At 36.6% G+C, this 16,455-nt stretch overlaps 1 protein-coding gene across 1 annotated transcript; it reads right to left on the bottom strand.

The window, feature by feature from the left end:
• Positions 1-1,029: 1,029 nt before the first annotated feature.
• SPO11 (SPO11 meiotic protein covalently bound to DSB) lies at positions 1,030-15,030 on the bottom strand. Its single transcript, XM_009893369.1, has 13 exons — positions 15,023-15,030; positions 13,289-13,402; positions 10,213-10,301; positions 9,547-9,613; positions 9,225-9,333; positions 8,510-8,596; positions 6,770-6,806; positions 6,438-6,547; positions 5,149-5,248; positions 3,800-3,837; positions 2,142-2,218; positions 1,827-1,938; positions 1,030-1,149 (listed from the first exon to the last, which is right to left on the bottom strand). Exons 1-13 carry the CDS (start codon positions 15,028-15,030, stop codon positions 1,030-1,032), a joined length of 1,068 nt encoding a protein of 355 aa, XP_009891671.1.
• Positions 15,031-16,455: the final 1,425 nt, after the last annotated feature.

The following is a 16,455-nucleotide window of genomic DNA, read 5'->3' as shown; positions in this document are numbered from 1 at the left end:
GGGCGCCTTCCTTGAGGGCGGGCGGAGGAGGGTTCGCTGCTGCTCGCGGTGGCTCTGCCCCGCGGGGTGAGGCCTGTCCCGCTGCCCCGGCCCCGGCCCCGGCCCGGATTGTTTGTGCTCCCGGACACTAGGGATTACTAGTGGGTAGTAAGGCTGCTACTGTGCGGTAAAAAAGCAATTTGTATTCCTTTTGAATGTAATACTGGTGGAACAGTAGTAAATAAAAACAACTAGATAAGTCTACTGAAAATATTATCCATGGTGGTGACTGTGTAGGTCAATTTTGGAAGTATTTTCTATGCAGTCAATTTGGTTTCCTCACATAAAATCCATTGTATGCTTTCATCATCACTGTTTTGTGCTCCTTTTTACTGTTTTAGAGCCAACTAGATAAAATGAACACGGGATTCTGTTACGATTTGCATCACTGACAGGACTGTTTATTAAATTCTTAATTAGTAACACTTGTTTGCTTACTTGTTCATTGAAGGCAAATAGTAATTTGGTTGCTGGAACATTTATAGCTGCTTCAGATAGGCTGTAACGAAGAATTATCTCTGACTTTTCAGCCTGACTTTACAGCAAACACAAAATGCCACAATGCTGTACTTAATTTCCAAAAGGAGGCATGTGCAGTAAATTCTTAACAAAGTCTTTTACTGTCTTCAAAAATAAAAAGGTTGGTACAGCATCATCTTGTGCTTGAAGGCAAAGCAATTCCTTGATACATTTCTGAACTTAACATTTTCTGGCCAGAAAGAACGTATTTCATTATATTTTTACGTATGTACCATTGCATTTGGCATTGTTACAGTGCAGAAGCCACAGAACAGACTCAACAGTATTCTGTAAAAGAATCGTAATTTCTCTTACATTTTGAAACAGGGAAAAGAGACAATGGTAATCTAGATACAGTGATAAAGAAACCTTACAAAAAGCTGAAGGATACTCATCGTCTGCATTTTTTCCAAGCACAGTCAACAAAATAAAGTCAATATCAAGGAAAACATTTCATATGCAAACAGGGATTCACAGCCATCCACCAAATTGCAGTTTGTTTGGTAAATAGACTCTGGAAAGGTAATCTGATGAAAGAGAAGTTAAAACTTGAATTTCAGCCTTCAGTTTAGAAGCTGCCATAATTTCCAGCTAAAAAAAAAAAAAAAAAAAATAAAAAAATTAAGGCGTCATGCTGTAACAGCCTGATCCGGGTTTAGGAAATTATTTAAATAAGAATTACATCTGGTGAATGTGCACGAGAACCATAAAGTGCAAAATCCCTGTCACTGAGCTGAGATTCATTTCACTTATGTTCGTGTGTTCTCTAGTGTGTACCGCACAGTAACACAAGCAATTTATAAGAGGAGTGTAAACAGGAGGGAGAAGGTACACAGTACCTTTTCTTCCTTTTGAACCATTTCACACATACGCCTGAATTGAGATGCATGCTTTAAAAGCTACAGGCGAGATCAGAGATCTCGTACTGACTAAGCAACTGCTGTAAGCACTGCCCTCCTTGTAAAGACCTAATACATTCTGTAATATTTAGGAAAGCAGTAAAACGCCCTGTACAGCCTACAGTCATCAGATGACTGAAGGCAGGAAAGCTTAAAAAGCTGCCGGTTCTGGCCTGTGAGCCATAGGGGCCTACTGACTCAGAGAGACGGTGGGCATGGGCTGTCTCAATCTGGCCTCCTTTTAGGGCTGCAAAACTTTACTGGTGCTGCTGCACTAAGACTTTGTCATCACAGAGAGGAACAGGATTGCAGGCGACAGGATTTGTCCTGTGGGGAGTAAGAAATAGGAAACAATAGGTTTATACATACTTCTTTTTTCCACATTGGCTGACAAGCAATGTAAGGTCTCTTTTGTATACTTGCTAACTTATTTTGATCTTGCTTTGTAAATGGAATCAGGACATCTTTGCGAATATGTAATCTGAAAAGAAAATAAAGTTGTTAAATTTTCTCATATACTTAAAAAACATTTATTCCCATTTATTTCTTTATATTAAGCCAAAATAATATATGCAAAGAATAATGGAGTTACACGTCAGTTGTCCTTTTGTGCATTAAGTCAGATTGCATTTCCTGTCTATGAAACAGAAGAATACTTCTGTTTCTTTTGGGGAAATAACTAACCTCTCAAGATCAGATGGAAGGAGACCAAGCCACTTTATAGACGGAACGGTGAGATGATGGGCCTCAAAAGACATTGACTAAAATAAGAAAGGTCAACTATAACATTCAGTGACTTTTAGTTTAAATTATTTAAGATATATGCCTTCTGATGTCATGGTCAGGTTTTATTACAAAGATAGTTTGTTATTCTCACTCAGAATGGTACAGGAGGAAATAGTGCAACTGAAGTTTACCATATCCCCTTGCTGGAAACCATTGCTTCGCTAAGACGTGCACTCTTCAGCCTAAGACAGATTCTAGACTAGTCCAGTTTAGGCTGGTCTAGTCTGAATAGTTTTGTTTTGCTTTCTTACAGTCAATATGAGTCTGATTACCAAAAAAAAAAAAACCCAACAATTAAGCCAGGAGGAGCAATGACAATCAAATCTGGAAATTTCTGGTATTTTCTGCTGGAAAGTACCACATCATATAAAAATAGCCCAAACAAAGGTTCATCTGGTCCAGTATCATGGCTACAGTAAATACCTTACGGAAAAGTAAAAAACCAGACAAGCAATTAATGATACTTCTCAGAAGACTCCCCCTGCTCCCAACGGTTTGTGACTCCAACTTTCTGAGCCAGAAGTGGTGGTGGTGCAATATTTGATTTTGGCAGGTTGCTTTTAGAATCCATGAAAACTTTTGTCATCTACAGCACCCTACAGCAAAGTATCACAGTTAAATTACATGTATAAAGGAACACTTCAATTTTTTGTAATTAACTTTGACATATTCTAATTTTGTTTGTTATACCTGTTGCTCTGTAATTGAACAAAATAAACTTTCAAAGGAACCCGACAATTTAATTTAATCCTGGAAGATGGTGTTTCATCAGTTTTACACACTCCTTTGTAGGAGAGCTGAGAGTGTGACATCTCACCTGAAAACTTGGGAATTCTGTGTCCCTGGACAGCCTTGAGCCATATGTTATGACATATATTTGAACTCTGACATCATCGATATCTGATAGTTTTCTAAGTTTGTTTGGTGGGGTTTTTTTTTAACTTTGGATGTTCTTTCTCCATTGCTGTACTGAACAGTTCGCCTGTCTGCTCCTGCCCTCTGCCTTCACCTTAGCCTGCCTGCCTTCCATATTGTCTTCCTCTACCTCGTCTTTTAGCAGTGTAATATAACAATGCCTTCTTGTTCCCTTTGCCTCATCGTCCATAATGTTCCACACTAACACATGCATCCGTAAGTGAATTCTCACCCCAAAACAAAATCTTTACCAACATAATGTGATTTCGTGGAGAGTCACCCATCTCACAAGTTATATCCTCCTCCTCCCAAGGTCCCTCCAACCTTCATTTCTCTTCTAAGGCAGAAACAAAGCAAAATGGAGAACACTTTTCTGTTTGCACTTCCTGAAAACTGCCTGTGCAGCAGGGAAAAACTGAAATATAGTTAAATGAAACACCTCTCATTGTTATCCAGTTTCTTTTTGTTGCAGGAAGAAGCCGTTTCTGCAGATACACAAGGCCTAAAAAATGTGTCTTTGTGTTGAAACAAACTGATAAAGCGGCAGTAACCATTCTAACAAAGGCTGTAACTTTTCATACATTCCAGCTTCAAGGCTGGGCTACAAAACAATATATTTGAAGTGGGAAAATTATACTCACCACAGATCCATATTTGTAGATGCACATTATTTCTACACCTAGGTTGCAGAATACCAAATGTCAAGTGTCTGTTTATCTGCACACCGGGCATGTTTAAGAAGACTGCATTGAAAATTCAATTTTATGGCATAACAGTTATGGCTTTATGATTAGTGAGGTTCTTTATGCTTTACAATTACTTTCAGAGTATGTCAAAATAATCAGAATTTGAGCATAATGTCACTTTTATATAGTTAAATGTTTCACGCTGTCTGTGCGTAGTCCTTTCAAAACCAAGGATAATCAGCTCTTTTACACATTGTCCAACATCTATCACAAAAAGCGTCTTTCTTTATCCTGTGTAATCCGTACCTCTTAATACTATTGCTTTGAGCAGCTGCTTCTCATTTTGCAGTAATCTTCCTAATTTCAGGTGGTATTAGTGTAGGTACATAAGAGATTTTCTACATTTTATGTATGTGAATTCAGATTCTGAATTCAAACAAAGGCATACACACTCACATACACAGAATCCCTCATGAAATGAGGGAAATTGCAGACCTGCTGCTGATGTAAAAGAATAGGACATCCAGAATGTGATGGACTTGTTTTAGGATTAACTTTATTCCTACTGGGATCAGACTTGTAGTTTCTAGTTTTCACTACTGTAAACTATTGACATGAATAGTGAATTATTAATTTAAGTGTATGTGAAATATTTTAAAACCAATAAAAGACTCCAACATACTATTTTCTTCATGTCTATCTGGCCTAAGGTTCATAATGTAGTTAAAAATTTTGCTTTACACCAAAGTGAGCAACCTTTACAAAAGTTCCTGTTATTTCCTTTTATTTTACCAAAGGAATAGTATAGCCAAGAGCTGGAATTCTTGACAGAGGAACAGTTTCAATGCTGTTTAACTCGATAAAAATATAGCTAGGACCTCCTGAGACTTTTAGAAGTGGTCAAGTGCCTAACTCCCATTAAAATCAGTGGAATCATGCAATGGATCCATTATCCGTATCCTCATGGTTAGACCCACAGGTACTTTCAAATTCTAGCTCTATTCTGAGCTATGAATTCTATAAAATATTTTTTTCTTTTTTAGGTACAAGGTAAGATTCTTAGTAATACCTCAAAGTACAACAAATTATCACAGAGGGTAAGGGTATATTTAATGGGGTTGTAAAGCCAGTACTGATGTTTCATTTCAATTCCTTCCATGCTCCTAGATATATTTTGCATAAATCAGGAACCTTCTGATTGTGTTGGATCTGTGTGCTCTGAGCACCTTCCCACAAAAGTGAGAAAAAAACATTCTAAATAACTTTTGCTTTCCTTCTATGTCACTGAACCTCTACAGATTTACCGTGTGGATCTGCATCCATAAGGGTGAAAATAGGAATTTGGAAAGTATCCCACAGCTTTCTGACCAAAAGTCGTGTATTAAGATCTGGTACTCCTCTTCCCTAAGGAAATAAAATAAAAGCAGACAGTTTTAAATTAATTAAAACAGCATCTGGCTACATATGTGTTTACACCAGTCATTTGAAAGCAAGCAAACAAACAAAATGCTGGCAGAAATATTCCTCCAGCAGCTATTTTGCAGGGAAAGTTCTATGCTCCTATTTTGGCCCTGTGAGGAAGGAAGCAGAAATGGGCTGGGGAGCAGCACAGCAGATGTCCTGGGTTACAGGCACTGTAGAAGTATTATACGTTCCTCTATTTAAGGAGTTAATTTGTAATTCTGGGAGTTGATGTACAGCTGTACCCTGATAGCTGTCTAAGCTGGTCTAAGAAGGCCACATTTTTATTTTCAAAAATACTTATGGCACTAATGAAACAACATAAAACAAGTTCTTGCTATGACTGACTATAACTGGACAGTATGCAGCATAGTATAAACGCTTCTCTCTCTTAGGTATGGGGATATGTTTTTTTCCTCATTGTGGGCCAAATTTATCCCAGAACATGTAGGTATGCATATTCCATTTACACATTCCTATTAATTCTCCAGGCTCCGTAGCAATTCCAATACAATCCAAAAATCAACCAATTCTGTTTCATTTGGGTTTGCTAAACCTAGGATCCTGAAGGACGAAAGGTTACGCAACAGTTAATGTTTTCTGAGACTGATTGGGACAGCTATTTTGCAGCAGCACATGCAGTTGATAAGCTACCAAGCCCTAAGGAGATGTTTGGAGGAAATAAGTCTTTAGAATGTGCATTTTGTATTTCTATGAGGATAATAAAATTTAAAAAATATAGCATGTAGTGATAGGATGAGGGGGAATGGCTTTAAACTGGAAGAGGGCGGGTTTAGATTAAACATTAGGAAGAATTTTTTCACTTTGAGGGTGTAAGGCACTGGCACAGGTTGTCCAGAGAGGTTGTTGAGGCCCCATCCCTGGAGGTGTTCAAGGCCAGGCTGGAGGTGGCCTTGGGTAACCTGGGCTGGTGGAAGGTGTCCCTGCCTATGGCAGGGGGGTTGGAACTCGATGATCTTCAAGGTCCTTTCCAACCTAAACTCTTCTATGATTCTATGATTCATATTAATTTTATTACGATCTTTTGAGCAAGTTGGAGCACCATTACAATGCTAAAGTATTATTTAAATTCTTATGTTGAGCTAGACGATATGAAATGTAAGATGCGTACCGTAATCATTATACATGGGGACAATTTATTGCAGAAGTCATCATCCAGGAGTCTCTGAAAAGTTGCATCTTTTTCCACAATTAACATAAATTTGGCATGTGAGATTAAATCTTTTCTGTTAAGGCTAGCTGCATGTAAAATGATCCATCACACCAGTCAATTAAAACTAAATGCTCTAAAATGCCTGTTCTGGAGCCAAAAGCAGCGTTCATGACTCAATTTCAGAGCCAGCAAGCAAAGAAAAAATTACCAGAACACTGTTTAACTTGGAATATTCTTTGTTTTTACTTTATTTTTTCAGTCTACAACGAGAGTTCTTGCTCAAAGGATACTTTTAATTCCTTGAACATTAGATGGCACAGTGACTGCCTAAAACAACAAAAATGAGATTAATCATTTTAAATACAGAAAATGATATATTTTAAAATAACAACATTAGGTAATGAAGGACACAACTGCATCCTGAAACAACCATTCATATTCTACAAACATGATCAGTCTTGACATCTTCACCTCTTTACAAGTGTATTCAACCATTCATATCTTGCTCTATTGTATGGTTGTGTAGGAGTCCTCCTATTATAACAAGATGCTTTTCAAATGTGTTTGTGCTACTGTCACAGAAGATTGTTCATCAAACGGGCATTACAGAGATAACAATGTCTTAATTAATTATTTATCTGTCTTAGCCAGAAAAAAAAGTCAGCTTGGTGTGAAGATTGCAAATTTAATGCAGGCTTAAAACATTTAAGTATCCTTTTTGAAGACCATTAAATCATTTCTTTTATTAACCTCTAACCTGATTTTACAATGATTTTGGAGCAGCAATCTTAAGACATAGTAATGTTTACTTTACATCTCATATTAGGATTGGCTCAGTCTGGCAAGCATATAGATAAGAAAACAGGAACTAGAGGAAGAACTTGGCAAAAGAGTATGTATATATGGAAGTGTGTGGTCCACTTTTACTTCTGACTGCTAAATCACCTCCAGTCCCAGGGTGGAACAACTCAACAAATAAAAATATGAAGAGCTGTAGAAGAGCATTAACAACAGGGGCCTTTATGCTCCGCCTCAAAACAAAGTACAGTAGGCAGCTAAGGTTGTATTTCCATTTTGAAATTACTGACTTAGGCTTACAATGAACGCATTTTCCAGGAAATCATGACAACAGTCAGCAAGTCTGAATTCTGTTCCTGCTTTCATGTTCTGCACAGCTGTAGGAAATCTTTTAGGACTAGATTAGCTGAATCTCATCTCCTGAAACCACTTTGGCTCTCGGCTCTTATGAAAGCATGGTTATAAACTTCTCTTTAGCTCAGTGCCACCTTTGATAAAACTAATTGACAGTACAAGCCCTTCTAATGTCCGTAATTCCTGTATAAGTGATAATCTTGAGACCAAACAGCCTGATATTATATACCTTTGGTTGTACAGTGCTGGGCAAATGAAGACAATATCAACTCTTATGCTGATAGAGTATCAGCATTAAACTTCTGTAAATGAGAATATAATTTGGGTCCAGCAAGAGATTTCTTTGTCTAAGTTTAGAGGCTCCATTCAGTCTTTCATTTGTGCTGTTGCTACTAGAGGAGTCTGCCCAGTGTTGTAGAAGCAGCTCATTGAGGACCACATAAGTATGTTAGCTCATGCTGTAAGACTTGTTTTCTTACTCTGCCAGAAATTAATCTATTGTGACAGAAACAAAGTACGTTCAGAGTGTTCAGGATTCTTTGGTTCAGAGCACTTACTTGACAGAATATTGTAATATAATGCCTAAGATACACAATATATACGCCTTCCTCTGCAAGGCTCCCACCGTAGAAGGTAGTGCTAAAAACCACATCCAAAGGATATATTCCTGATGAGTACAGAGCTGAGCTTCAGAATTGCAATACAGTTCAGCAATACTCTTTATCTCTCTTTTTTTTTCACCCAGGTTGTAGTGTCTCAATTTGCTACAAGCACAGGTCTGTATAGTAAATGTATACAGTAACCTGAGCTACAGGAAGTGCAGGATATCATGCAAAGATAGATGTTCTGAATTACCATTACTGTTTTATAATACATACTGTTGCACCGCAGGTACAATTCACTTTTGTACCATCTTCCTCAGTGTAACTTAAATTACCAGCAACAAAACCTCTAGTTGTAGACAGCTGAAAAAAAGGGTAAGGTGCGTACCGTAAATTGGAAGTTACATGCTGTTATGTTAGTATATTGCACAGGCAAACCAAGAAACCTCTGAAAAGAATTCTGACTGGTAATAAGCAGTGATCGAATGCCATCAACCTTTTAAACCCTAGGCAATGTTATTGTCATCATAGATACAAAGGCATACTTACAACAAATTATGTCAACAGCTGCATTTATAGATACAAAGGAATTCTTGTAAGGCATGAGATACAAGCATATTTGAAAAGTTGGTACGTGTCTGACTTTACATTTTCATTTAACCCCCAAGTTAGCAAATCATTTGAGTACAAATTGCTAAACAGATGTCTTGCACTCTGAAGTTTAACCAGTGCCTTCACTAGGTAATAGCAAAAGGCCCTTAGCTGCAGTTTGTCCCAAACTCATTGGAGCAAGCAAACTCTATGAATTTTCTTTGAAGAAAGAAACCTTTCCAGTGCTATAATAAACTATAATTAGGTTTCGTTTGCACAAATGACACTTTTTATTTTAAATACTTATTTCGTACTGATAACTTTTCTTTGTATTTCAGCTTTCAGTTCAATCTATATGATTTGGAAATAACGATAAAAACATTCATAATAAGCCACTTACTATATGTAGACTTCTCCGAGGTATCTTAAGCATGCAAGAAATGTCATTGATTATATTGTCCACAACACTTTGGCTGCCAAACAGTAGTGTATCTGAATAATATATATCTCTATCAAGACAAAATACTGTATTTGTAATTATAATACTGAAACAGCTGTAGGTTCATGAGAATTTTATAGAGGGCATGAATAATGAAATCAACCTAAAGCATTTTACATACAGGAATCCATTATCCTACAGGTTTGCATCCTACAGGATGGTTTTCACAATAACATTCTTAAAATACAACTTTATTTGAAATTACAGAAATGTAGTATATTACCTTTTCGTTGCATAAGTATTGCTCTGCACCATCTTATAGATCATAGATAATATTTTGAGCATCAGAGCTGAAAAGATACATTTTACAAAATATGTTATCCATTTTCAGAAATACATATACAATAACTTATCTTTATATTGACACATATTTGTGTCTCAAAATAAAAATTTGGAACATATATTTTAATGTGCTATGAAAAGCCAGAGAAACTGTACTAATTAACAGACTTAATTTCTAGCCTAATTAAAAAAAAATATGAGGGAGTTAAGTGAGGGAATGTATGCCCTGCTGTCCAGGCCAAGAAATTCAATGCCTGAGTTAGAATAAGAAATTAGTGTATTGTCCATATTCCAAGATTCCTTTACTGGCTAGCTTCTTGAAGAAGGGCCACGTTTTACATGAAGACCTTTTGAAAAATGCCTTCAGCTGATATTCATTCAGGGAGGGTAGAAACTGTAAGAATGCTGTATTAATTTCACTGTCACTCACTATAATTTAATAGAGAAAACCTGAAGGCCCGCTCATAATATCAGGTTATATTAGCCACACACTTCTAAATCACAACACATAACTGTATGTTTGTTTGTTTGTATTTGTTTTTTGTGAAGCTTTAATCTAAAATACAAGAAGAAAGAGGAATTCGGCTTTTGGACTTTCTTAACTTACCAAATTTTGGTGCTGATCTAGGGCAGTCACTTCTTATTTGTTTTCTAGTACAACGTGGTATCATCTGTAGACCTACAGAATCTTTAAACCTGACACATTGCAAACAAATACAATAAAACTGTAAACTTATTGAGTATATGTAAATTGTTCTCTGCAAGGTAATTCAGACTCAGACCCCTTTCCTATAATCCAATATGCTAGTGCTATTTTCAGACTCAGTACAGAAACCATCAGCTTGAGTGGAGCTGGAGCGGCCAAAGGAAAAAGGCAGGCAGCAGTCATCATCTGCCAACGTGATCCATTCAAAACATTACTGAACTGCCCCCCATCTGACCATTGGCTTCAAAACATGAAAGAGTTTCTCAAGAAGATACTTCAAGACTGAATTTAAGCCTAAAATATATAAGTTTCCAGATAAAAATAGAGACGAGAAAAATATTTTATACATGTTTATAACTGTTCATATATAAGCATCAATTATTATTTAGCATGAAAACAAGGGAATAAATGACAGGAAAACATGTGAATCATTATTGGACTACAAATCAAGCCTGACTGACTTTCTGGCATAGAATGTATGAAAAAGTGTTATTATTTCATATTACTATAATAATATCTAATTTATGCCCCTAAATTATTATCAGCATAACTCAATCATATTCCATTATTAACTTTTGGAAACAAAAATGCAGTCCACCCTAGTCTCTAAACACTTGTTTAATCTAAATGAGGTCCACCATTTCGTACTTCACCATTTCATGTCTGAAGGTACACACTTCACCAAAAGAATCAGTTATTTTCTTAATGACGCTTCATTATTTTACTTAGAATTATTTTAGTGCCTTATGATATGACAGTCCTGTCTTTAAAGCATTATTTTCCATTTCAAAGTTTTGTACGTACTTTTAAAAAGCATTGTTGGTACGCTTTGGTGGTGGCCATTGTTTTATTTAAACCCACGTAATGTTTCTAAATTTCTTTCTTTGTCAAAGGTTTTGCTCCATGCGTCCTTTGGGTGGCAGAACACACCAGGCTGCACAAAGTGACAGCAGGGTGTAGCATCTGCCTGACAGCTTTAAAGTAACTTTCTTGCCTTTGTGCTGCAACATTTAAAAGATATTTGTGCTTTTCACTTGCATGCTGACTACATTGTAACTGCACGAAAACAGGGAGGAAAACAGTAATCAAAACTTTGCTCTCTCAGGTTAAATAAGGAACACTCGTTTCACAAAACAGTACGCTGCAAGACTTGATCAACGTGGCTCCCACAGATATTTCATAAAGGCAACTGCAAACTGGCAATAGATCAATAGGTAGGGCATCCAGCAATTCTTCCTAGGGTTGCATTTACCCCAGCAGAATAGTTTTCTATAAAAGTCTTCTTTCCACTAATGCAAAATATTATTTTATTTTATTTTATTTTTCTGGAAAGATATAGCTGGACAATGGAAACTGATTGTACTGCTTTAGGCCTGGCATTCCCACTGATTGACATCATTCTTAGGTAAATACCTCTTTGGGCATCTACAAATGTTTATAAGGAACATTTCAAACATGAAATCATTCTCTCGTTCTACTAGTTCCTGCCCAGCAGATTCCAGCTGTGTAGACTAGGTATGAGAAGGCTGCCTAAAAAAGAAAAAAAAATGCCCCACGGACTATATTTTCTTCAATTCATATTATATTTTGGCATTCTGGTTTTATTTTTATTTGTCTACTTATTTTTATTTTAATCTTCTTAAACTGTTGTATTGAAGTGGGATATTGGTCACTATTCAATGGAAATGCATATCTGAGATTACATTTCTCCACCATAAATAATAGTTCAGCTTTTTTTTAATGTGATTGATGAGTCTTATTTTTAACATACTGTGATGTTAACTTGTTTTAATTTGTATGTTTTTCCCCCCTATGTGTTCTGATGGAAACTAACATCTCACATTTGTTTTTCTAGCCTGGAATGCCATTTCCCCAAAGATTGCCAAAAATTGCAAAACTTTGTTATAGTATTTTAATTTTACAGATGTCTGAGTGAAACATTTTTGTCAAACTATCAAGACACAAACCATTAAATTCCCTGGAACATACAAGCCTTTCAGTTAACCGATTACCTTCAGGCCCCTCAGGTTTTTTGACTGATAGAAATTTATTGTTCTCTTTAAATGAGTATTCCACCAAAGGGCTATGCATGGAAGCTTTGCTATGCTTCCTCAGCCTCAAATGTTTGTAATGTGTCCACTTACAAGCAGCTCTGCAATCTTATAAATCGAAATATCCTTTAACCCATTGACGTCCAAAGCTATTACAGGGCTTCCTTTATCGTTTTGCTTCTGTATTATAGAAAGCAATTAATCTCTCAGTTGCGGGTATTTTCAGTTTAAATGAGCTCCTTGGAAAAGTACTATTGCACAAGCAACTTCTGCAAATCAAAAGTGTGTTATAAAGGAGGACAGGTTGCTTTTTCTCTCATCCTCTCTAGACAAGCTGGCATAAGATAGGAAATGTATATGACTATTCGAAGCTTGGTTTGCTTTATTCACTGGTAATGAACTTAGAACACAACATGGAGGTAAGAAATACAACAGGAAGAGGTGAGATGCATCTTCTCTGGAGCAAAAAGATAAGTTTATCACCATCATTTTAAGAAATAAGATACCATGAGGAAAAGCAGAGAAAATTAAAAAAGGCATTGGAGGATAAAATTGTTAGTAATTGTTTCCAGCCTAAACCAGATTTTTTTCACTCTAACACGACTTACCATTTCTGGTTTCTACTGCTACCAGAAAATGATTGCTTACAGGACCTCCCTTTCCTTTCTAACCCCTATTACAGTAGTTTTACATTTCCCTTTATGCTATGGTCTGCTGTTACGTAATACACAATGCCTGTTCATGCGGAGTGGTTGCTAAGCATTACTTTTTATTTGGCCATTACTTTTTAAGAAGTCAAATTATTTATTGATTCTAATACTTTTAGAACTATGTATGATTAACTTTTCTGGAAGTTACATAATCAAATTTATATTCATGGCATTTATATTAATGTAAGACAGGACTTTATTATATATAATACTTACCCTATGTTCCTCCAATCTGATCGGTTAGCCAGTGTGAGAACAGGTGCTTTTTTTTGGGCCAAGCTCTTAAGTACATCTTGAATAACATTTTCTATTGCTTGAAGAACTTCAGAACTGAAACAAAGAAAATTAATGACACAGTTTATATCATAAAATCTAGTTCTACTTTGAGTTTTGATCATTTATCCCCACTTCTACAAAAATCATGTAATCCAAAACTGCTTCAAGGATATATTTGTTTCAAAAAAGCTGGAGGAACTCTTTTGGGTTTTAATTTTGTTTTGTTCAGTTTCCCTCAAATCTTTGACTTTCCATTCCTGATGCATGACTGTGGACGCAATTAAAAGTACATTTCTATTCAATCCTGAAATGATCAAATTTTTCGCCAGCTGAACTTTTAGACCAACTGGCTGGTTTGTAACTAACGATTAATGTTGTACTATAAATGATGTAATATTGGCTTTGGCTATGATTTGTGTTAATTTGTTTTTAAATGCTGTAAATTTAAAAAATGTTCAAGAGTACAAATACTTCCTGTTGTACCATTGCATGTTAACCTTTTGATCTGGTGCTCTGAACAAACTGTTAAGGGCTTTAATTATATGGAGGCTTAGTCTCAACAGATGCACTGTGAAAAGAATAAAATCTATATCTTTCACCTAAAAAGACAAAGTAACCTTGCAGAAGATCCCTTGCAGCAAAACTGTAGGATGGTTTGAGTGTTATGACAGATGCTTTTTATTTTCATAAGAAGCAATCTGACTCCAACATTTCAGCTGTCCTTAAAATTACAAGTCTACTACCATACACCATCATAAACTTAGGTAGGAATTAAAAGAATAGACAAAACTTATTTTAGCTCAAATTTTTATCAGCAAAGTCCAATTTTGTCATTAAGTAATATACTAAGAAAAGATGAGTCAGTACCAGCGCACACCACACAAAATGAATTATCCCCATGTTAAAAAATCAGCAAGAATGATTTTTTTAAAACCTAGCTATGAGTCTCCTTAAACAATAATGAAGTGTCATTAAACCTCTCTTCTTATCAGTTGAATATGTTTCTTCCATTTTGTAGCTCAGCTTCCACTAACTCCTCATTCTGCTGAAACGAGATTATCATTTTTTTGAAAGCAATTTCTGGAAAGTATTAACCTTTTATTTAATAAATTTATTTGTAATAGTATCTGTATAAAAAAAAACCCTACTAGTATTACTAACATTTTTGTCCAATAATATTAAACCATTCAACAAACACAATGCAAGATTTTTTTCTGGTTTTCAGATGAATAAACTTGGACACAGAGAAACTAATGCCTTTCCAAAGGTGAAACAGTGAAGCCTTTGCTGTACTGACAATATAAGAAGACATGCAGCCAATATAAAAATTCATTTTCTACTGTATAATACCTTCCTAATCAAGTCCAAGATTCCCTAACTTTCAGATTAACAGTCTCTTCCTCCTAATTAAAATCCTACATCTCACTGCCATACCCAAAGAATAAATTCTTTTAAGCACAAAGGAAATGGTTGGCTGGTGAGCTAAATGTGTAATGCAGCAAGTGGTAAGACTGAAGTAAGTAAGCAAAGCTGACTATGGTGCAGACCTCCAACAAAATAAAAGTTAGAGTGTCGAAGATGACAGAAATATGTATGGGCTGATGGATGAAAGAACAGATAGGTATACAGGAAATCTAAACCATGTCATTGCTTTGGTATTTATAAATATGTTACTTATTCATTTTGTTCTGTCCAGTGTAACTGTCTTAATATTCCACATGTACTCCAAAGTTTGCTGCAGGATTTGGAAGTCCAGGTTTCTGTTCCAATCCCAATTTCCTGATTTATTGGCCAACAGAAGTTGTAAATGTGGCAAAATAGGAGGTAGAGGACAGCAATTCTCTGTATACCCCCTGCCGATATTCTGTCTCCTTTTGCAGAGATTAACTGGATTTTAATAAGAAAACATACAATAGTGGCCAAGTATGCCTACTTAAAATTCACTCTGGTTTAGTTAGCGAAATCTGAGCACAGAAGGGGTAGGCACTGTGTGTCTCACAGGGTTTGCCTGATCATTTCCAACATGTTGCAGCATGAGTAGATACTTGTTTCTGTATAGCACAAGAAATGATCTTCAACATTAAAGATTATTATTATCGCACCTTTAGCAAGCAAACAATATAACTACACAAGAGAAACAGTTACAAATAAAAATCTGCAATGTAATAAACCAACAGACTCTAAAACCCAGAACTGTACATCACTAATGCTGTGCAGTTTTCATAGCCTGCCATTAAGACAAAGAACTCTCCAAGTCATCATTATAATTATCCTTTTCCTTTTAAAATACTTTTAAGATACTCCCAGTCTCTTCTAGCCTCTGAGGGTGATGTACTGCATATGGAAAGAGTCTTTAAAAAAACGACGAGAGTTTTTTGTTAGTGAAATTCAGTATGTTTGTTTTGTCATGGTTTTCTGTATTTTTGTCTGTACCTACAGACTTTTTGGAGAGGTCTGAGGGAACGGAGATGCTGTTTGCAGTGAGAGGGCCCCTTCTCCCCTGTGTTTTTGTAGGGCAGTATGTTTTTCACTTTTGCACAATGGTGCACTACCTACTTAAGCGTTACCACAGAAAGGGAGCATGGGTGCTATTTTTCACATCTTTTACCTGGGGACGTGGCTCTCATGACCAGACAGACGTGTTTCCCTGAAGCTGTCCTTGTTCCCAGCTGGCTCTTCAGTGGTACACACACTGTGGTCCTCCATGAAGGCTGGTGCAGACCAATCCAACTGCTCTGGAAGGGGTGACGCCATGTTAAAAAGAGGCAAAAGAGATTACCAACAAAATTAGAAAAGGCTAGTCTACATGCTGGACTTAAAACTCATGATCTGAGATCAAACCATGGGGCCAGAGAGAATGAGCAGAAAACTTCTGTAGAAACCAGTCAGGATTTTCCCGCCCTTAATGACTGACTGACCGAGGGTGTTTCCCGCCCTTTCTAACGGACAGGAGCCAGCCCTGCCCTTCCTGGCTGACCGAGGGCTTTTCCCGCTCTGTCCTCCTGACCAATGGCTTTTCACGCTCTTCCTGACTGACCACTTGCTTTTCCTGCTCTTGCTAACAGACAGGAGATGGCCCCGCCCACCCTGACAGGGACCTCCTCCCG

The sequence above is a fragment of the Charadrius vociferus genome, unplaced genomic scaffold (assembly GCF_000708025.1).
Source record: "Charadrius vociferus isolate BGI_N301 unplaced genomic scaffold, ASM70802v2 scaffold259, whole genome shotgun sequence".
NCBI classification, from domain to species: domain Eukaryota; kingdom Metazoa; phylum Chordata; class Aves; order Charadriiformes; family Charadriidae; genus Charadrius; species Charadrius vociferus.
The sequence above is the reverse complement of the archived record's forward strand: the minus strand, read 5'-3'. Positions and strand labels throughout refer to the sequence as shown.